Source organism: Camelus bactrianus, chromosome 3, assembly GCF_048773025.1.
Source record: "Camelus bactrianus isolate YW-2024 breed Bactrian camel chromosome 3, ASM4877302v1, whole genome shotgun sequence".
NCBI lineage: Eukaryota > Metazoa > Chordata > Mammalia > Artiodactyla > Camelidae > Camelus > Camelus bactrianus.
Window position 1 is genome coordinate 25,827,983 of NC_133541.1, and position 22,896 is coordinate 25,850,878.

Consider the following 22,896-nt stretch of genomic DNA (forward strand, 5'->3'; position numbering starts at 1 on the left):
TTCTTTTTTGAAACAGTAATATACGTGGTTTAAAAAAAAATAAAATAATGCTCTTATCACAAGGATAATTCATTCCTGAGAAAACTCCTGTAGGGTGAATTCTGGCAGGTTGAAATCATAATTAAAATACCAAATGACAATGAAATGGGTGCAGTTATTTAAGTAGCTCACGTTATTCTTCATAACGCAACGTAAAAAGGTCATCTCCCCGCATTGAGGCCGTTTCTCATCACTCACAACACGGTTTTTGGTGCCTTGACTTTAGCTCCCACTGCCATTACATACCATACATACTTACTTGAACCTTTAGTCTCCCCAATCCCTCAAAAAGGACAAGGAATCAATGAAAATAATGCAAATGGTGTATGAGGTTATTACTCTTACAAATTATCAAGTACGTGCACCCTGAAAAGAGAACCTACCTCCATAGAAGGCAACCATTCAACTCAGAAGATGGTTTTTTTAGGGACATTCAACTGAGCACATAACCTAGATAAATCCAAACCAGTTTCTTCTTAAATGGAAAGAAATGCCTCAAGTGCCGAAGTTGGAGTATGAAAAGAAACTGTCACACCTCAATGATTAGATTCTCACAGGGTATGAATAAATGAAATAAACTGAAAAAAAATCTCCTGGTCCAGATCCTTATTTTACCTCCCCAGAGGTAACAGCTATTAAGTGTCTTGAGGGACCCTAGGCTATTCAGTGTCTATGTACATGTAGGCATGTATTTCACATTCCCCTTTAAATATAGAAACGATACACTTTTTAAATTTTCCTTATCTTAGTGATTTTTAAAATTTTATTGTTTTGGGGGATAGGTAATTAGGTTTGTTTGTTTATTTTAATGGAGGTACTGGGGATCAAACCCAGGACCTCGTGCATGCTAAGCATGCAGTTTGCCACTAAGCTATACCCTCCCCCTGTATACACTCTTCTTGATCATACTTTTTCCACTTAAAATTATCTAGGAGGCTGTTGTCAGTACATACATCTCAACCTTTTCCATGGCTGCATAATATTTCATAGTAGGATTGTGCTGTATTTTATTAACCTAGTTCCTCATTGATGGGCATTTAATTTGCTTCCAGAATTTTACAGCCCTCAAAATGATATGACTATCCTACATATAAATGTCTTTATGCATATGTGTGAGGATTATTTGGATAATTTTCAAATTGCCCATTTTCACACTAGCTTCCATCATGTGATGCAAGAATGCAGAGAGAAAAAAAATCATTTATAGATCATCACAGTGAATGAGAATGAACTTCACAATGTTTACATCAGTCATCAATTTGTTTTTCTTACATAAACTTTCAGATAGACTCCAAAGCCTTTAATAATTAAACTCACTCATCTATAGACACATAATATACTATGTGGGGAAAATGCTCCCAAAACATGTTGACACACAACCTTTTGCAATGTAGCATAACTGCGGAATGCTGGGTGCTGACAGCAGTAGAAACACCATCCAGCAAAGATGGGGGTGATAATTTCTGAGCACGGTTAAAAGGCAGACTGCAAGACAGAAAAAGCTGGGAAAAGCAACAGACCAAGGCATTCAGAGTAGCAATTTCTGTTCACCAGCTGAGGGCAGAGAACTGTCAAACATTTTGGGAGTGTGTGGCGTATTTGTGAAACAATCAAAGGATAATAGCTCAACTAGGATGGTCACTGTAAGTGGGCCATCAGGGCCATCAGAGCTGGTTGAGGGAGCAAGTGATGTGAGTTCCAGCAGATGGAAAGGCTTCCTTGAGTAAATTCCACAGAGATGGATGGAGGTGAGTGGAAGGGAAGAGACACTATAAGCCAGGCCCTGAAAGTGGGAAGAAACAGTATTTCCAGAACTGTGACTGGATGTACCAGACTGTTAGTGGAGGATGTGTAGGGGGAGACAGGAGCAAGACATAGTCAGTGTACGTTTTTAACAAAGGAGGGATGTGGTAGTAAGAGTTACCTATGTGTCACCTCCAGATGTTTTTAAATGTGGAGGGGAAGTAATTAGGTTTATTTATTTATTCTTGGGGGAGGTACTGGGGATTGAACCCAGGACCTCATGCATGCTAAGCATGTGCTCTACCACTGAGCTATATCCTCCCCCACTAAACCTGTACATTTAAATTAGCTTAAACACCCTCTGGAAGGCAGAAGAATACTTCCCCTCCCCTCAAAGAGGTTCATGCCCTGATTCCTGGGAATTTAAATATTTTATGTGGCAAAGGAGAATTAAATTAGCAGATAGATTAAGGTTGTTAATCAGCTGACCTTAAAATAAGGAGCTCGTGGACCTGAAGATGGTCATTCTAAGTGAAATAATCCAGAAAGAAAAATGCCATATGATATTACTCATGTGGAATCTAAAAAAAAAAAAAAAAGACACAAAAGAACTTATTTACAAAACAGAAACAGACTCACATAGAGAACAAACTTATGGTTACCAGGAGTTAAAGGGGGTGGGAAGGGATAAATTGGGAGTTAGAAAATTTACACCTCTTGAGAGTGATGGAAATGTTAGCTATGTTGATTGTGGTGGTCGTTTCATAGGTGTATACATCTACCAAAATTCATCAGATTGTACACCTGAAATATGTGTAGTGTACAGAAATACCACAGTAAAGTTGTTTTTAAAAAAATAAGCTCATCTTGGGTTACTCGGGTGAGGCCTGATGTAATCAGAAGGGTCTTTTCAAGTGGAAGGAGTAGTCAGAGATTTGAAAATGTTTCCGAGAACTAAGGAAAGCAGGTGGTTTCTAGAAGCTGGCAAGGGCCAGAAAACAATTCTTCCCAAGAGCCTGCAGAAAGAACCAGCCTTGCCAACATCGTGTGTCTAGACTTCTGACCTCCAGAACGAGGAGATAATAAATTTCTGTTGTTTTAAGCCTCTAAGTTTGTGGTGACTCGTTACAGCAGCAATAGGAAACCAACATCCAGAGAGAGGCCGGAATCTCTACTACTGGTGAGTTCCTGAAGACAACTCAGCTTACTGTTACTGAACATTAGTAGTAAGCCAGGCACTGTGCTGAATGCTAAAGGCTTGGTGGTGAGTATAGAGCTGCGGTTCACAAGACCTCAGAGCTGATCCCACAGGGCCCGCCACCCAGCAGACACTCAGCATCACTGGTGGGTGGGTGGAGACTTAGAATGATTGCCGATAAGACCCTGCATGACCTGCTCTTTTGCTGACCCATTCTCTGGTCTTTCTTCTCATTCCTTTTTTTTTTTTTTTGTGGGGGGGCATACACATATGTTTTTTATTGAAGTGTAGTCAGTTTGCAATGTGTCAGTTTCTGGTGTACAGCATAATGCTTCAGTCATACGTGAAAATACATATATTCATTTTCATATTCTTTTTCACCATAAGTTACTACAGGATATTAAATACATTCCCCTGGGCTATACAGTATGAACTTGTTGTTTATCTATTTTATATATATTAGTATCTGCAAATCTCAAACTCCCAGTTTATCCCTATGAGTCTGTTTCTGTTTTGTAAATGAGTTTTTTTGTCTTTTTTTTTTTTTGATTCCACATATAAGTGATATCATGTGGTATTTTTCTTTCTCTTTCTGGCTTACTTCACCTAGAATGACATTCTCCAGGTCCATCCATGTTGCTGCAAACAGCATTATTTTATTCTTTTTTATGTCTGAGTAGTATTCTATTGTATAAATATACCAGAGGTTCTTTATCCAGTCACCTGTCAATGGACATTTACTTTGTTTCCACGTCTTGACTATTGTAAATAGTGCTGCTGTGAACATTAAGTGCATGTATCTTTTTGAATTAAGGTTCCCTCTGGATATATGCCCAAGAGTGGGATTGCTGGGTCATGTAATAAGTCTATTTTTAGTCTTTTGAGGAATCTCCATACTGTTTTCCATAATGGCTACACTAACTACATTCCCAACAACAGTGTAGGAGGGTTCCCTTTCTCCATATCCTCTCCAGCATTTATTGATGTGGACTTTTGAATGATGGCTATTCTGACTGGTGTGAGGTGGTACCTCATTGTAGTTTTTGATTTGCATTTCTCTAATAATTAGCAATATTGAGTATTTTTCCATGTGCCTATTGGCCATTTATATGTCTTCATTGGAGAATGCTTGTTTAGGTCTTTCTTCTCATTTTTAATTGAACCTTTTGCTGCCCTTTTGCTGTTCCTTGAACCCATTAAACTTGCTCCTGCTTCAGGGCCTTTGCATTTGCCATTGATGTTTTACAGTGGTCTCGATATTTGCATGATTTTTTCCTTTATTTTCTTGAATGCCACCTTGTCAGAGACGCCCTCCTTAACTACACTGTATAAGCTGGCATACCCCTCCCCACGTGCCCACATCACTTTCTAGATCCTTTACTTGGCTTTACTCTTCTCCATAGAACTTGTCACTTCACTGTAAGGTGGTTTGCCAAGCTGAGGGATGGAGGGAAGGAAGGAGTCCAGAAATCTAGCCTACTGTCTCTTCCCAAAGCTAAACCCCTTAGCTGGGGACTGAGTCTGGCTGGAGGAAGAGGCTTCCTCCTAGTACACAAAAAGTGCTGTCTATTCCCTAAGCCACACACCTTTTTCTAACTTGCAGAGAGATCACATTGTTTACTAGCAGCCCTAGGTTTTTCTTCACCTGCTAGAATAGAAGCTCCAGGAGAGCAAAATCTTTGTGGATTTGTTCACCTTCACTTCCCTAATGCTTAGAACAATGTTGGGCACATAGTAAGTATTCAATAGATATTTTTGCCTGGGTGGATGGACAGATGCATGGAGAATGTGAGAAACTCACAAGTAAACAGTGCCAATAGACTTGTGTCATGATGAGACTGGATTGTGGGAGCTCAGAAAGCAGGCATCTACTCTAGCCTTGAGAGGCCGGAAAACGTGTTTTAAGAAATTACACAGTCCAAGAGAAAGTTTATTCGGATTTCCTTGTTCTTAAGTTTCACAGTTCCTGGGTTTGGAATCATTTGGAGATAATCACATTTGATGAGGGGTTGGAAGAGTCCAGAAGTGCCCTCTACAAGTGGTTCCTCTGTGTGACTTCCACAGCAGTGATGCTTACCTCGGGACCCAGGGAGGGAGTGTGCATGAACACACTTTAAAACCAGATGACTGGCATTCCATTCCAGAGTTAGAGAACAAAACTAAAGCACACCTACTGTAACTAAGTTTACATTGGCAGACAAGGTTAAGATGCAAGGAAAGAAAAAAATATCACAGAGGTGTAGAACTCTAACATTTGAAGTTCTTTTAATTTGCTTTCTAATTTTACAGATGAGGGCCACATGCTTCCAGTCAGAACTAATTAAATGGAGATGGAACTAGAGTGTACACTTTAGGAATGGGAATTCCGTGCCTGTTCTGGGACCACACCTCCCTTTACAGCGATCAGCAAAGCAACTGTTCAGGAAAGAGAAGCTACATTTAATACGCTTAGAAACACCCTCCTAGCCATTTCTTAGAATGACAGAATGTTAAAACTTTTCAATTCGATGAAGACAAACTTGTAACAAGGGTAAAGGAGACAAGCGTTATAAACAGGAGACCAGTTCTTTTTCATCCCCATACATGTTAAATACAGTTTATAGAATCACACAAATCTGTGGTTTACTCTCATAGAATCCTAGAACTAGAAATAGGATTTTAGAAAGCAAGTGGTACAAATACTCTCACTGTACAAGCAAAATTGGGTCCCCTAGGCTGTGACTTGCCCCAGGGCACAAAGAGTCCAAACCAGGCCCTGTTATCTTGAAGCCCAGCTCAGGGCTCTCATCATTGGTCCATGCTGAGGGTTCTTAAAGGAAATAAGAGAATAAAGGGGGTGGGGTCTTTCTAAAATTTCTGCTCAGGAGCTTGAGGGTACAGATTTAAATTTTTAATAGGTCATCCAAGTTTTACTTAAGCGATATTAAAGCAAACTCATTTAAATAGCTCCTCCAACCTAACTCCAGGAAGGCTGTCTTAGCAGTCTTGGATCAATAGCAATTAAACTTCAACCTTAGAAGTGGAAAGAACAAACTAGCTGTAAACACCACCTGTCAAGTTCTTGGTAAATATTTTCCTGCTCTCTACCGAGCCTGCATTTTTTTTTTTTTTTGAAAACAAGAGGGACATACATACCAGTTCCAACTTGACCTGTCATACCCCCCCACCCCCGCCCAAATCATGGTAGCGTTCATGTCAACACCCTTAAACACAAGGCTGCTGTACCTGTGCTGTTCGTTTGGGTATCGACCGCAATTGCCCTTGCACCTGTCAGATCTGTGTTACTGTTACCGTTGTATTTCAGGCCACTGAAGATGGATAGGATAAGAATACGTGATGCATAACTTAGGGCTTCGCGGTGTTTGTCGAATGTGCCCTCTGCCCTCGAAAAATATTCTCTGAACTGCTAATCATTAGCAGAATTAGTGGTCCATTTCTTAAACTACTCATTTCCTGCACTCAGCCTCCCTAGTCATGCATTGCTCAAATCTTACCGGGAGAGGTATCACAGACGGTGCCAGCACCATCAGTAGTTCTATCTGAGCCTTTCCTCCTGGGTCCGGAGATCCCGAACACCCCTGCAGGAACTGCGGGGACGCAGGGAGCGCGGAGAGGCACGCGGGGTATTCCTGATTACAGCCGGGTACTCGTAATTTAAATAAATAGGGTCGTGGAGCCGGGCGCCCCTTCCCATCCTTCGATGGGATTTATTTCCTCTTCCTGTGTCTTTATCTCCAAAAGGTGAAGTCCCTTTGAGAAAAACAACAGTGGACAGCTCAGCCGCCGCAGAGGAAAATGTGGAGACGAGCCAAACGTCGCCTGCGGGGACCGGAAACCCGAGGGTGCGGTGTCAGCTGCGGTGGGCGGGAGCTGCCCGGGGATTCCGCTGGGCCGGAAGTGAGCCGCGTCGCCATGGCTACAGGAGCCCACGCTCCCTGCGCCGCCCGCGGCGTTCCGTTCCCACGGCAACCCCATTGTCTCCAGAGCCAGAACTCCGGCGGCGGGCGGGAAAGGTCGACTTCACGGTGTCTCGCTTCCGTAAGGCGTCCCTGCGGCGCCCTGAACGAGGCCCACCGACACCGGGACACTGAAGCCGCCCGAGGAAGCCGAGCTGCCAGGCTGAGGGAGCCGGGAAGGCTAGTTCCGGGCCGTGGCTCCTCTGACCTCGGCCAGGTACGCCGCGCGACGCTTGCGTGTCGGCCGTCCCCGCCCGCTTTTCGGGCCAGGGCTTCTGGGGCTGGGCACTGCCTGCACGATAGAAGCCGGGGGAAGCTCGCAGGTTGTTTGGAAAGTGGGATCCGGGCTTACTAAGTTACGGCGAAACAACTGCAGAAAAGAAGGAAACGATTAGTGTTTGAGAGAGAGGCCAACGTTTGGTGTTACAATTCAGGGCCATGTGGAACCTCATAGAAACAGAATTTAGGAGGTTAAGAAGGCAAACGCCCTCGCCCTGGCCATAGATTTCAAAGTAGTGGTTAGAAAGAGTGTATCTTCCCTTCTGGTCTTTGGATTGTGGATGTTGTGGAGCCTGAGTCAGAGAGCTACTGAAGGCTCAGGTGCGAATGAGAGACATCCTGTAGGGTGAAATGAGGAGCGACCTGGTGGGTGTTTGTGTTCAATTAAAAACAAACAAACAAACAAAAAAACCGTTTGATTTGGATTTGATTTAAGCGACAGGAATAGCTGTGAGGGTTGAATTTAGCAAGCAGTTAAAAGTCAGTTTTTTTTTGCCATGAGTTTCAACCATTTCGTCTGCCATAAGTTAATGGCACAACTAAGACACGTGTTAGCTCCTTAACTAGGATCACCTACTAAATAGTGAGATGGCCTTAGGGATACGAATAATAATTAACCAACACATAGTTAGTAGTGAGAGCTGGTTACTTTGCTTGGATCCGTCTTGCTCTCTTATCTGCAAAAACAATATCTGACTTGAGTGGGAGATGACAATTTTAATGATTCAGGAGCCATAAACGATTTTGGAGGTAATGTGGAGTAAAAATTGAAGAAATTTAATTCAGAGATTTAATTTGGCAAATGTCTTTAATTTCTGCTTTCCAGAGTCTCCATACATGAGTGGGTGTGTATAGTGTATTTGTGGATTTAGGAAAGATTATGTATTTGGGCAGTTTCAATTTAATGCTACTAGCATCCAACAGAGACAAAATAGAATAGACTTCCAAAGCTGACCTTACATGTGATTCCTGGTAGGAAGAAGATGCGGGCCAGCCCCATCCGCATCCCAACTGTCAGCAACGACACTGACTGGGACTTCTGCTTCCATCTGTAAGTATCACAGAAACTTGACATCCCACTCACTCACTGCCCTGAAACACTGGGACCACCACTTAAGGCAAACCTTGGTGAGAAGCTTTGCAGGCATATTATATTGAAGAGACGGTTGAGCTTCTGTGATGTGTTCTAATAATGATTCTGTCATATCCATTTGTACTTGTGTAACCTATGGAAGGTGGAAAACAAATGTTTTTTCCTAACTTAAGGGAAATTTGAATTTTTTAATAAAGATAGGTTAATTATAACAAAATTGGTAAAGTCATAGAGAATTAAATATAACAAAGTTGATGAGCAAATTAAAATTGTTTCCTGAAATAAAGAGACAATAAGTTAATTAAAAATTCACATTCTAATAGCTAATGCTGATTGAGCAAATCCTCTATGTCAGGCACTGTTCTGAGTACTTATACATATTAACTCAGTTAATTCCCCCAACATCCCTGTGAGGGAGGCACTGTTATTACCTGTTTTTTAAAATAAATGTGAATCAGAGAGGTTAGGGAGTTTGCCCAAAGTCACACAGCTGGTAAGTGCTATCCACACTGGGCAGTCTAACTCCAGAGTCCATTCTTTAACCACATCTTTTGTACCAGGGTTTCTCAACCTCGACACTGTTGACATTTTGGATCAGATAATTCTTTATGGTAGGGGGCTGTCCTGAGCATTGTAGGATGTTTAGCAACATCCTTGGCCTCTACTCGCTGGATGTCAGTAGCACTGCCCCAGCTGTGACAAGCAAAAATGTCTCCAGACGTTGCCAGATGTCCCCTGGGGGTAATATCACCCTGGGTTGAGAACCATTGCTCTATACCAGCGCTGTCGAATAGAAATATAATGCAAGCCACAGACGAGAGCTATATACGTAATATTACATTTTTTAGTAGCCATATTAAAAAGTAAGAGGAAACAGGTAAATTTAATTTTAGTAGTATATTTATCTCAAGATATCTAAAATATTATATGGAATAATTGATGACATATTTTATTTTTTTTCTTCACAATAAGTCTTGGAAATTCAGTGTGTAATTTACACTTGCAACACATCTCAGTTCAGGCTAGCTACATTTCATGTGCTTAGTAACCACATGTGACTGGTGGTTAAACCTATTCGTGTAATTCTGTACCATCTCATAAAATATCTGAAGGTTAAGGGTTATATAACCATAACAACTGAAGTTAAAAATGTAGAGTTTGCAGTGGACTGTCTTGGAAATAATCAGATAATTCATATTTATTGTTACCAGTCAGAATGCCTATGTATGATGGCAATGTATAGAGTAAGTCATAAACCTGGCAAGGCAGACCTTTCATTCAACCGGCCTCGTCTTTTTATTCTGACTATTAGATCTGATATCTGACTGGTCAGTATTCTCCAGGTATCTTTCTTACCTTTCATAGCAAGATGTTCAAAGCTAGTTCAGGGCTTTGCAGTCTCAAGTTCTTTGTCAAGACTTCAGTGTTTTTTCTTCTTTGAGGCCCTACTGTTGAAGCTTGCTGCCTTTGGTCTCAGCTTAATTTCATTCAAGGCTGAATTTTAAGTATTTAGGGCTTATAATTTTTTATATCCGTAATTAGCCATCTCCTTGGTGACCCTGGTAGATTAAGCTTCTGCTCCGGGTCTGTGAAATATGCAACCTAAACAAAATCTTCTATTGAGGGGCTAAGTTTTCTTTCAGTTAGTTTTCTTGAATTATGATCTCTTGCCACAAATTTCCTCTCTCTTCAGTCTTTTTCAGGCATTCTAAAGACCTTACACTTTCTTTTTCCATTCATTTGTTCATCATTTAACAAGCCTTTATTTGCCTTGACTGTGAGCCAGGAATCAGGGTTTCAGACACAAATTAGCAGCCCCAGCCCTGGTGGAGTTTACTTGCTAGGAAGCAAAGAAGACTCGGAAACAAAACAGATTTTGAAAAGGAGACTATAATATGATTCACACCATAGTAGATGTTGGAGGAAATTTTTGCAAGCCCTTTGGAGGGTGTCGCTACTGCTACTCTAGTGTGAGACTTCCAGCAGAGGTGACATTCAAGTTGGGTCTTGGAGGAGGAGTACGGAATTCACCAGGTAGAGAAGAGGCAAGGTTAGCACCAGTCTCCTGATCACCAGCCAGTGTCACCTGCTTTCCCTGGCTCTTCTATGGAGTTTGCGTGTCTTCTGAAAGCACACTTTGTTGGTGGGCAGAAGGCAATCCTGCCAGGGCCTGCGCCTGAGCCTGAAGAAATGTTGCTCTCCTACCCACAGAACCTGGTTTGTCCACGTGCCTAAGTAAATGTCAGTTATTTAGAACAAGACTCTGGATAGATATTAATCATGTCATTTTTTCAAACCTGGTGTAAAAGTTTACACCTGACATTTATTTTCCTTTCTGAATTTTCCTTTCTTTTTTTTTGTTAACAGTGAACATTTATGACTTATCTAATAAGTGGAAAAGGAAGATACATTTATTTTAAAAACTATGCAATGGTTGGACTTTTAAAAGCTATTGTGAATACAAAGGCGATTCTTTCGGGGATTAGATTATAGTTAAAATTTCTGTGGTTGCCCTTAAGATCTTAAAATTCTATTTCTTCTAGCTCACTTTATTTTGATTTTTCTGGTAGAGTTAGGATATCTATTATCTCCTTTGTTATATAGTATTAGCTCTTTTGACTTTTATCAGTGTCATACCAATTACCCATTCATAATTATGTTCAGCATTGAAGTGTGAGATCTACATTGTGTGTGTGTGTGTGTGTGTGTGTATTGGGGGTGGTGGGGAGCGCTGGGGAAGGAGAGGGAAGATTTTCAACCACTCAGCTGTTTTTCAAACACATTTTTTCCTAACATAATTGCAAAGGACATTTCTCTTCTGAATCTGCACTTGACCCAGTGTGGGTTCCCTCTCCTCTCCATGGTGGGACCACATCCTCTTTAGTTACTATATATGTTGAAGCTGTCAAGAAATATGAACGAGGACATGTGAAGTTCTGACCGCAAAGTGTTACTTCCCTTTACCTTATTTCATTATATCCATCCCCCCCTCGCCCCAATTTGGTCCAGAATTTTAGAACATCAGGAATCTTTGAGATCTTCCAATTCAGTACCCTCAAGTCATAGAGCTAATAAAATAACAATAGCTAATGTTAAAGAGCACTTACTAAATAGCAGGCACTATGCTAAGTGATTTATATGTATTATCTGATTTAATCCCATGACCTCATCAGGTAGGAATTCATATTGACTTGATTTTACAGAAAAGCAAATTAATAACTTGTTTCAGGTCACGTAGTTAGAAGGCAGCACAGCTGTGTCTCTGCTGTAGGTGGATGTTTCACCACATCTGTTTCACTTGGACCACCACATTGCTGTCTGAATTCTGGGCTTTGTGAGTGACATAGGTTTACCACCTAGCTTTATTCCTCAGGTTTGTTTTAGCGATCATATCCCTAGCCCCTAGTTGGGAGGGCTCTGTCCTTCAGTTCTACCTTATTTGAGATCTGCAAAGGTCAAATCTGACTCCATTGTCACTCTCTGGTACCCACAGGCCAAAGCAAACCAAGATCCCAGCGCATCAGCGAACAGATGGGTTGTGTCCCATTAGTGGGTCTGGAGAGAGTGAAGAAGACACTAACGCCAAGGCGAAGAAGGCCATAGACTGTATGTCTTTTCCCAAAGAGCAACTGGCTCAATCCCAGAAGAAAATAGCTCAACTGATTAAGGAGAAAATGGTAAAACAAAAAACTCACTGGATTTTTCCATTTGAAAATATGTCCATGACTAGAGAAGCTCTTCCTTAACTGTAGACTAAAGCACATGAGGGAGAGGAAGGTGTTATTTCTTAATAAGTGGGAGGAAACCAAGCAGAGCAGAGCTGTGGAGCGAGCCCGCCTTCGGGCTCCATGCTGGGGCACTCTGCATGTGCTTCCTTGAGTATTTGCACTCTGAGATTTAAACTCAGCATTAACATTTAGTTCTTCCTGTTGCTGTTTGATTACCTTTAATTAAAGAACAGTTTTTGATTCCTCCTGAAAGGTTTCAGGGTAGTATCTTGGGTAACAAAAAGGCCAGAGTAGTGAGGCAGGAGGCTGGGAACAAGGGGAGCCAGGCAGAGTGTAGGCTCAGGCCTGGCAAGGATGTGGTAAGATGCCTGCGGGGACAGTGGAATCATAAGCAAAGCAAAGGACCGGAAGTGGGCGGTAGCAGCAGGGCTCAGAGAGTCCGGGCATCCATCCCTAAGAGCACAGCAAGGACTTGGGAACTAGGACCTCGGAGCAAGGGTTTACAAGAGGGTTCAAAATCCAGGGACCTGCAGCAGCATGACAGTGACCCTCATTATTAAAACACAGACACTAGCCTGCACCCAGAGCATACTTCACCAACAGAGGAGCTCACACACTGACTTGCCGGCCATTCCTGGCCATGGGGAAAACATGATCTTAAAGCACATGTGTGAAGAACAGTCTGCAGATGGCTTAGGAGAGCCTGAGAGACACCTCGGAGGGAGATAAGAGAAGCTGATACCCCCTTAAATGGATGTATCTCTAAATTTACCTCTGTAAATTACCCAGAAACTTCCAAAGGACAGTCATCCTGGCCTGGACCCACTAGGATTTCATGAATCTAGGCTAGAATGATCACTTCTACAAAGACAAGTACCAACTGCCGTGGGGTGCAGGTTGGGCTTTTAAGGCTTGACAATGACTTGACCAGCTTGGATACCGACAAAGATTCAGAGTTCAAGTGAATCTAGCCCAGCCCAGTGCTGGCAGCCCCGAAGGGCAGGAGGATTGGCAGTGGCAGTGCTGGGTTGACCTCTGGAGCCCACGTGGACTGTCTCCGTTTCCCCAGGGCAGGGAGTCTGGGGATGGATGAGGACAGAACGTCCAGCCAGGACACAACTCAAGGCTTTGGACCCCCATTCCAGCGATCTTCCATGGTGTTCTGCTCCCCCCTCGGAATAGAGCTCAGCATTTACTGTGCTCAGCCCAGGGAGAACCCTCAGAAATTCGGACTGAGTGGATGTTTTTAAAGCATGAGGGGAAATGTCCCTCTAACATTGTTTGCATGTGTGTATTTGAGCTGGGAGCAGGTGAAGCATCAGGTTAGGGAGGAGGCGGGATCAGGAGGGAGCCGTCCTTGGATACTGTGTCTGTGTGTAACTGTGTAAATGGGTTGGCACGTAACAAATTTGGATCACTCTGATGCTGACTCACTTCCCTTACAGTAACTCCATGAGGTGGACGGTGTAGATTTCCAAATAGAAAAGGAAGCTGGGACTCAGGATAATCTTGCCCCAAATACCACAATTAGTGAACAATAGAACCAGGGCTGACGCGCCAGGCTTTTGAATCTGGGAAGTGCCGTTTTCCCCTCACCAGGAGATAAATGCCTGTCTTTGTCAGTTAGTGCAGCCAGCTGATGACTGTGTTTGTAAAGCCACTGACACCTATGACTTGAAGATGCCATTCTGTGATTTCTTAGAGAGCTCTCCCTGTCAGTTCTACAGGGGCCGGGGGCTCTTTCCCCACCCCATCTTTATCCTTGCCAATAGAGAAGTGATATACTTAATGAATAATGAGGCCCTCCTCTGTGCACTGGGCATACAGTAGTGAACATGAGAAAGAAACTTCTGTTCTTGAGGAATTTACTTTCTAATTGAGGAGACAGATAATAGGCAAACAAACAAACAAATACTTAATTCACTATCAGAGAGAGGTAAGTGCCATGAAGAAAGAAATCAGATATGTAATGGGACAGTAAATGATGGGGTGAGAGGCTGCTTTAGATAAGGTGGCCCAGGAAGGTCTCTCCGAGAGGAACAAAATGGAAATGAAATGAGAGAGTGAGTGGTGTGTAAGAGGTTGCCAAGCTGGGAGAATAGTAGGTGTAAACGCTGAGTTAGAAGTTCGTTTGCCATGTTCAGGAACATCAGATGTGTTTAAAAATCCATTAAGTTTATAATAATAAGAAACTAGCTATTTGGTCACCATGGGAGGATGCTTGTGTACGAACTTGCTACTCTGGAAGCTGGTAAATAAAGGGAAAGAGTAAAGCACGTAGCCTGTCTTTCTGAAATGAACTGTACTATTGGGTAACCAGAAAGTAGATCAGGAGAGATTTCTTCTTATAAAGTTAGCTAACAGATAAGGAACAAACGGTAGAATTAGGATATCACCACTTTATAATCTTTTATTAACTCATGTAGTTGTGCTTTTATCAGAAAGAGACAACCAGAGGGTGGGTGTCTTCTGATGAAAGAACATATGAAGGAGTTTAGCTTAAAAAAAAAAAAAAAAAAGCTAAAGGTAACTAAACTTCTCAGTCCAAATACCAGTATAAAGGCAGAATGGAAAAGGGAGGAACATGTCAAGTGACACCATAAGAAGACAATCAACAAAACTTATACCTTTGGGACATCCTGTAAACCAAGTAATTCCATTTCTTCAACAAATAATTTGCAATAAAAAGAATTAGGAATGCAGGTGGAACCTCTGGAGGAAAAGAGACTCAGGAGACTGATCTCAGTGCATGGACAGTCCAACTGTAAAAGAAAGATTAGATTTATAAAGTAATTATTTGATTTATGAGACTAGATATTTGATAGTAAGGAATCATTGGTAATATTTTGGTGAGAGAATGATTTTGTGGTTTTATTTCTAAGTCTGTATTTTTTGGAGCTACTTAGGAAATAGGAGATAGCTTAGTATCTTTGATTTGCTTCAGAATCATGGAGGGAGAGGGTGGGTGAGTGAGGAGCACAGATGTGAAACAAGATTGACCGTGAGGAGTTAACCCAGTGAAGCTAAGTGAGTCATTCTCCGTGCAATTTTTGTATATTGTTAAAAGTTTTTCACAATAGAAGGTTAAAAGAAGTCACTCTGACTATGATATAGAAAGTAGACCATGGGGCCAAGAGTGGTGGCAGGAGGGGCTGTTGTCACCAAGGTAAAAGTTGAGGGGGGCCTGGGCCGGGTATACATGGCAGGAATGAGGAGAGCTTGGCTTTAGTTTTGGAATAAGGTGGAGCTGGCAGGACTTGTCAGATTGGATGTGGGATGGGGAGGGAAGAGGAGAGAAAAAGATGACAGTGGATTCAGTCCAGCAGCCCAGTGAGAAGACTGGGCTGGAGATTTTCTTCCTTTCCAAAAAGCATCATGACTTGTTTGCTCTCCACAGAATACCCAAGCAAACAAGGAGCTGATTCGCTGTGTCATCCTGTCTCGGATCATTTTTGGGGAAGAACACTGGAAGTGTGCACAGGCTCTGGCTAGCCTGGCATATGGCTACTTGACACTGAGAGGTACTTGGTTTTCCCGGCTGGGTCTGGGCGGGCCGGCCTGGGAGGGCCACACTGAGCCCACACACAACCACAGTCCGTCCTGTCCCCAGCTCGCACCTTGTCAGGAGGAGGCAAAATCCATGGATGAGGCAGGCAGTGAGACAGGGATTTAGAAGTAGAACTAATAATGAGGGAAAGAGGGCAGAGGACAGAGGACTGGGACCAGGAGCGTTAGGAGAAGCCGAGGCAGTGTGAAAATAGAGGAATCAGGAGGCACTGGGTCAGGGAAGCCAAGGGAGGGGAAAGGGTTTCGAAAAGAGGTGCAGCGTGGTTCCAGCAGGTGCAGATGGCGGGGAGAGGTCAAATGCGGTGAAGGCTGAAGAGGTACCCATGGATTTGGCAACTGGCAAGTCACTGACACTTGGTTTGACACCAACAAGTATACCTCTTGGGCCCTGGGAGAGCCTAGAATGAGGGAGACAACTTTGGGAACTTTCTCTGAAATTCAGGCTGGAGACAATGGCCGCTGGAACCTGAGAGGAAGATACTGGAAGTATTTGACGGGGACATTTGTCTGAACCGGGGGCAGACCAAATGCTGCCTCCCTTTCTTTGGAGGTTGACTGTGGTGGGTCTGTGGAAGGAGGTTGGCCTTCATCTTCTGAAATCAACCCTTTCTGTGAACAGCCACAAACAGATTTTGAATTTTACTTCTCCAATTAGATTCCAAGCTGAGTCAACAGGGAAACAGCAACACCACCTTCTTTTCTCTAATTCACAGTCCTCCCTGCCACCTGAACAGAGAACCACGTTCAGTTAGTAGGTTGGAGGGGGAGAAAGGGTTCCTGTAAAGGAAGGTTTTTGTGTCCTTGTGTCCCCTAGATAGAAAAAACCACTTCCCGATTAGATGGAATACCCAGCCTTGAATCCAGCCTTCCTGAAGCCTAGCCTAGCATTTTTCTAGAATAGTTTATGATCATGACCTTTCCGTGAGAATAGCCCAAGGTCTCTTATTTCAGGGATAGGCCTTCATTTTAACTCTTTTTTTAAAGTCTGTGGTCCTTGGAATAAAACAACTAAAACTTTGAAAAATCACAAATCTTCAAGAGGGATGAAGTGCTTGCTGAACTCCACTCAGTTTTGTTGTCAAGAATCCTGCAACTGCTTTAAAATGGACAGAATTCATGAGCCAAGCTTCTGTGTAGGCAGGACGTAGGCGTCTGGGTGTGTTCATGCCTCGCTGCACCACGTGCGTGTTTTACCGCCATCAGACCTGCTTGCCTGCCTCACTTCCCTGGGAGCCTTTTCCCTCATTGGGGGATGGGAGGTCAAGCCAAAGGGATAATTTCTCTCAATAAACGGTCTTCCAGTAAGTATTTAACGAGACACTTGTATATGCGAAGTACCGTGAAGAGGGCTTTGGGAGCCATCAGTACAGAAGGCACAGTCTTTGCCTTCAAAGATCTTACAGCCTTGTGTAGAAGGTGACCTCCGCACAGATAGTTCTGATAAAAGTTACCAGAAGGCAAATGCCGCTTAACTGACTGAGTGCAGGGCCCTGGGGAAGCTGGGTGAAATCATTTCTGGCTGAAGCTAGCAAGTGATAGATTCAGGAAGAGGTACTATACAGCAGTGCCCTTTAAAATGAGTAGGGTTGAGCAGGCAGAAGAATGGGCGCACATTTCTGATGAAGAACAAGGCCTGGGCAGAGGCCGGGAGGGAGGAAAGTGCAGTGTGTGTTCAGAAAGCAGTCAGCGGCCCTTGTCTAGCTGAGGTGGGGACCGCTCAGGTGAACCTGGAAGGGGGGCACATTGCGTAGGCTAAGGAATTTGTCATTGGCTGGTCAGCAAGGAGGACAATTGGAGATTTTCCAGCAGGGGGGTGAACACGTCAAGGTGTGCTTTGGGGAAGGTCAGTCTAGCAGTGAATGGGAGCGCTCTCAGTCATCTGGGTGCAAAGCCAGGCTGGTGACGGGGGCATGAGTGGGAAGGTAAGGATGTAAGAGTCTATGAAGGACAGATGCATTTATCTTTTAAGCCAGAAATTCCGCTGCTGGGACTCTTTCCTAAATACACACTTAAAAAATAACATATGGGTGAGGTTAGTATCTGCAGCCTTGTTTATGGTAGTAGAAGACTGGCAACAACCAAGTGTACTCGTCACTGAAGGACTAATGCACACTATGGGGGTACATGCAGCTTTACAAACAGCGTGAGGAAGCGCTGTATACTAACCATGAGGGAAGGATCCCCTGGATGCAGCTTCAGGCAAAAGAAAACACACGCTATAGGACAGTGTTTGTCCCATCTCCTTTTGTGTGAAGGAGGGGAGAGAAAGGAGAATATGTGCTTGTATTCATATAAAGAAACGCTGAAGGAAACACAAGAAAGAAAGCAAAAGTTACCTGGAGGTTGCTTGTGGCAACAGGGAATAGCATTCGAAGTGAGACCCCTCGACGTTTACCTTTTCAAACAGTTTTAACTTTTGAACTCTGGGAATGTATTACCTATTCAAAAATGATCGTTAGAAAAAGACTGTGAAGGAAGAATTGGCAGGATGTGGTACTGGATTTGGGGTTGAGGGAAAATGAGGCCCCAAATGACTGTGAAGTTTAGGCCCTTCAAGGTGCCATCGTGAGAGCTGAGCAGGTCAGGGCAGGAAGCGGAGCAGGAGGGGAGTGGTGGGTCTGGCTTTGAGATACTGAGTCTGAATTGTGATAGAGAAGTCTGCTAGTATATTTTCGCTTGGTGCCGGGAAGCTGGGACCAGGACTTGGGAGGAGAGAAGAGGAGTCACGGGCCTGGGGGAATAGCTGAGACCCGAACTAGGGAGGGGACATGGACAGTTGTAAGCTTGTTGGCCAAAGGTAAAGTTACAGGAGTTGATAAAGGCTTGTGGAAGAAAGAGAGAAGGAAAGGAAGAAACTGAAAGGCAGACCCTTGGAGACCGGACATGTTAATGGAAGGGAACAGAGGGCCTTGGTAAAGAGAGGGCAGAGAATTGATGAGAGAAGGTTTATCAAAGAGAACTGAGTTGGTGCAGTGCCTTGGGCACCAAGAGAAGCCAAGCAGCTAAGGTGTCTGATGCTGCTGCGAGGTGGGGGTGCAAGCGACCGTGATTGCATTACTGGGTAGTGGGTCTTTGGGGACCTCAGCTCAGAATGGTTTTGCAGAATGGTGGGAGCAGACGCCAGATCCCAGGGATGAGGGGAGGGAGTGGGCCAGTAGACCAGGCTATGTGAGCTACGTGCTGCATGTTGGACGGAAGGAGGGCAAAGAGGAGGGTCGCTAGGGAAGGCAGAAAAGTCACTGAAGATAATTTCCTAAGAGGAGGAGACTCAAGAAGATTTTAGGCAGCGAGGAGAGAGCTAGTTAGAGAGTTTGAGTTTAAAAAAGATGGAACGATGGATGGAATGGGGGTCAGGAGGCAGTAACGAGAGAGCACAAGGCTTTTGCAAAGCAGAAGCCACCTCGGGCACACTGTCTCCACGAGTTCAGGAAGGAGAAGACATAATGTGGACAAGCAGGTTCATGATATTTTGCCTACTATTAATGAAACATTGAATTAATCAGTTAGCCTGTTACTACCGGGAGCTTTCCAGGTATCTGGGGCTCTATTATTAGTGTTGGAAAATATAGGAAGAGAAGCATCAGTCATGAACCCTACCTTCTCTAATTGGTTAAAAAAAAAATCCGGTATAGGAACAGCAGGGAATGATAAAAACCAGGTGATCTGACCTACAGGAAGCCTAGTACCTACGTGAAGTGAGTATGCATTTGAAAAGGCAGCCTTTTATAGAAATTCTGTGAGCAGCTTTTTGAAAAATGCCTAAAGTGCGTAAGGACAAGTATGACAAAATGCTTAAGAGGAACAGACCCTGGTAGTAATGATAATAATATTGGCTCATATTTATTCAAACTGATTTCATTCCTGGGTGCCAGGTAGTATTTAATCCTTTTTCATGAGTTAATTAAGTTGATCCTTGCAACAATCCTACAAAGGCGGCGGGTATTTTCATTTCAGTTTGATAGGTAAATAAACTGAGGCACAGATAGATGAAATCGTACCTCAGGCAAGCAGTAAGTGGCTAAGCCAGGTTCTGTACCTGGAAGCCTACTCCCCATCCTGCTCTCTTAATCACGGTGCCACGAGAACTTCTTAACTAGAGGCGATGACCAAAGGTGACAGCAGCAGCCTCCAAAGACTGAGTAGCTCTGAGCAGATTCTCTGTAACCTGAGTCAGAGTAACCGACGTCAGTGGTGAAATCTTACCGCAGCTAAAGCAAAATGACTGATACATTTGGTGGACAATCTCTGGACCCCATTTCCAGCTCATCAGTATGTCCATGTGATTTCTGAATCTCAGGCTCCAGAAGTGACTCTTACAGCCACTCTGATTTTCTTTTGTAGTTGCTGCACTGTTGGTGCAGGGAAAAGGCTGATGCCCTTGGAAGGGCAAGTAAAGGAAAATGATTTGGTCTCAGAGCAGACATTGGAATTGGGGAGGTGGAACTTGGGGTTAGGGAGCAAGATCACTGATCTGTGAGCAGCCTCCATAGAGAGAGAAAGTAAGTCTTGTACATAGACATATAGGCAGAGTGTTGTTTTTACATAAAAGAGGGTGTTCTTGCAATTAATAAAAAGCAAGTACATTTCAGAGTATTCCTGATTCTGATTCATCATACTTTTTGTCATCTTGAATTTTTTCTCGTGCTACAAAAATATTATCACACAGTGAGGTTTTTTAAAACATAAAAAGAGCTCTTTCTTACTGGAAAACGTTGGAAAATACTTGTCTAGAGCAGTGGTTTCTAAATTCTTGAGAATTAGCTCCCTTGTCACTAAAAAAATTTTGAGCACTCTACATAAATATGTATTTATTATAAATTATATATAATAGTATTAAATATTATGAAATATTATAAATGTTCATAAAAATAGAAAACAAAAAAGAGTTTTTTTAAAACAGAGGGGTTTTGATTTTTTCCCCACACCCTCATGGCATCTGCACACCTGTAGGAGTACACGCACTCCACTTTGGAGACCAGGGTGGATTCTGGGAAGGGTAAAGGAGTCATTTTGTCTTTAGGATTGCCTTTAAAGTTTACTAAGCTATTTTAAGTCAAGATCCTTGTTCAGTTTACTTAAGTGGTCACCAGCTCAGCTTTTTCATCAGAAGGACCACAGTGTGGGGCATGGTCAAGTGGAGGCAAAGCACTGTGGAATGAATTAGCTGCTGAGTTTAGAGGAAAGTATTCCTGTTGGGGATTTCACAACCAGCACGGGCCCCTAGAGATGGGGTGTGGGGGGAGTGGGCAGACTTGCAAAGCCTCAGAACAAGTTTTGGATTTGTTTTCCATTCAGGAGCCCAGAAGCAGTGCTGTGCTGACCCAGGGGTGATTTTCAATAGCTCATCCAGTTTCCTTCTTTTTTCCTTCCTGTAGACCCAGAGAAGCATCTAAGTGGGATTCCTGTGCTCCTCATTTATTTTTTTCTATTGAGTTATGATCAGTTTACAATGTGGACAAACTGTACTCCTTGTTGACACACCCCCAAGGGCCCACCCAGTGGTGGATAACAACCTATTTGATAAAAAGACTCTTTCCGTTTCCACTTTCCATCGCTGGTAGTTTTTTTTGTGGCTGCTGCCTTCTTCCTGACCTAACCCTGTTACCTAACAGATCAAATCCAACTTGCTCATCTTGGCATCCAGGACTCCATTTTCCTTACATGTCTTGCAGTTGAAACCCCCCTTCAGTCAGACTGGTCTTCTTACCGCCTTCCCTAATACTCTAACACCCACCTCTCAGCCCACCCCACCAGGGCACATGGGCACATGTGCGCCCACACACACGCTTATTCTGTCTTTATGACCTTAAGCTGTTTACTCCAAGTGGAAACTCATTTTCCATTCTTCTCCATCAGTCAAAACTCCACCTACTCTTCAGAAAGGAGATGAGTCCCGCCTCCTGTATAAAGACGTCACTAATTCAGTGTTTCTCCAAGTGGGGTCCTCAGATGGCCTACATCACTATCACCTAGGATGGGTGCTATAAATCTGAATCCTTGGTTCTCACCTTAGAGCTTGTGAGCCATTACTGCTGGAGGCGCGGGAATCTGCAGTTAACAGGGGACTTATGATGCACAGTGCAACGTCAGTACCACTGTTCTCTGGGAACTTAAGATGCAGCCCTCTCTCACGCCAGAGTCCGTTTTTCTCTTCAGTGGAGACCTGTAGAGCAGGCATCTCTGAGTATTCTACAAAGACCTCTTGGCTTCTGGGTCACTTTTAGGGCTCTTCCAGAGAAACTGTTCTCATTGTTGAACTCCTGAAGAAGGACCTGCACACCTGGAACACAGGAGGGCTGCAGGTATCCTTTCCAAGCATCTCTGCTGCCACTGACTGCAGCCAGCCTGTGAAACCAGGCTCCAAGGGTCAAAGGGAGAGCACGCTAAGGGCGGGAGTGTGAGGTGAGAGTCAGGGGCACGGTGGGCCTACTTGGCGGGGGTGAGTATGTTTCCCAGGCCCTGGGTGTGCAGAGAGGAGTAATGAAAGTGGACACGAGCCGTGAACACCAGACTGGAGCAGAACTCCTAGGGTACCTTGTTCTCTACCGGCCCTTCTCTTCTCCAGGGCTTCCCTTTCCCATCAGGGATCACTAGATATGAGAAATAGGTCTATAAACTGAATTCTCCCAAGTCTCCCTCTGTTAACTGGACAAATAGCAGTTCAAGGAAGTGCCCAGGAATGCCAGCTTTTAGTTAGAAAACGAGGGGAAACATGCCCCCGAGTTCTGTCTAGTGGGGGTTTGGCATTCTCTTCATCTTCTTAGAGAGGGGCCTCACTGCATTTAGCAATTGGATCCTGTGTGTGTGTGTGTGTGTGTGTGTGTGTGTGTGTGTGTGTGTGTGTGACCAGTCACTAGCTTCATCCTGGATTGAAAAAATCCCCAGATAGAAGTGATTGTTTCCACAAGCCCTGGTCTTTATAGAACGCCTTGTCCAAGAAGCTCAAAGCTTAGCACTCTGTAGCATAACCTAGTTTGTTCCTGGACGATCTCCATGTGTTTAATAAAGGGGCAGCTTCTTTAATTTTGTTGTTGTTCTTCATTTGGAGGATAGAGAAGTTGTGTGTTGGAAAGGTCACCTGGCGTTGGTGGTAGAGTTGGGCGTGGGGTACTCAGCTTCCACCCCTTCTGTATCAGTGATTTCCAGAGTCCACAGACTGAGGCCAGAATGGCTGCTTAAGAAGCACTTGTGGGATTAATTCAAAATGTAGAGTCTTGGACCCCATTCCTCTAGAGATTTTTAACTCAGTAGTTCCGGTGGGAGGGGTGACCCAAGAACCTATATTCTTTATGA

The 22,896-nt window shown here is 43.6% G+C and overlaps 1 protein-coding gene and 1 long non-coding RNA gene across 4 annotated transcripts in view; one reads left to right on the forward strand and one right to left on the reverse strand.

The window, feature by feature from the left end:
- The window catches only part of LOC141575851 (uncharacterized), a 35,400-nt gene extending 28,788 nt beyond the window's left edge, over positions 1–6,612 (reverse strand). The window contains exon 1 of the long non-coding RNA XR_012503793.1: positions 6,475–6,612. This is a non-coding gene — a long non-coding RNA (uncharacterized LOC141575851). The remainder of the gene's footprint in view (positions 1–6,474) is intronic.
- Positions 6,613–6,903: 291 nt separating this feature from the next.
- The window catches only part of TTC23L (tetratricopeptide repeat domain 23 like), a 54,625-nt gene continuing 38,632 nt past the window's right edge, over positions 6,904–22,896 (forward strand). For all 3 annotated transcript variants that reach the window (XR_012503784.1, XM_074356929.1, XM_045517083.2), the window contains exons 1-4: positions 6,904–7,153; positions 8,192–8,266; positions 11,802–11,985; positions 15,434–15,557. Coding sequence is in view for 2 of the 3 variants with exons in the window: in XM_074356929.1 (XP_074213030.1) it covers positions 8,199–8,266; positions 11,802–11,985; positions 15,434–15,557 (376 nt within the window). In the remaining variant the exon portion in view is untranslated. The remainder of the gene's footprint in view (positions 7,154–8,191; positions 8,267–11,801; positions 11,986–15,433; positions 15,558–22,896) is intronic.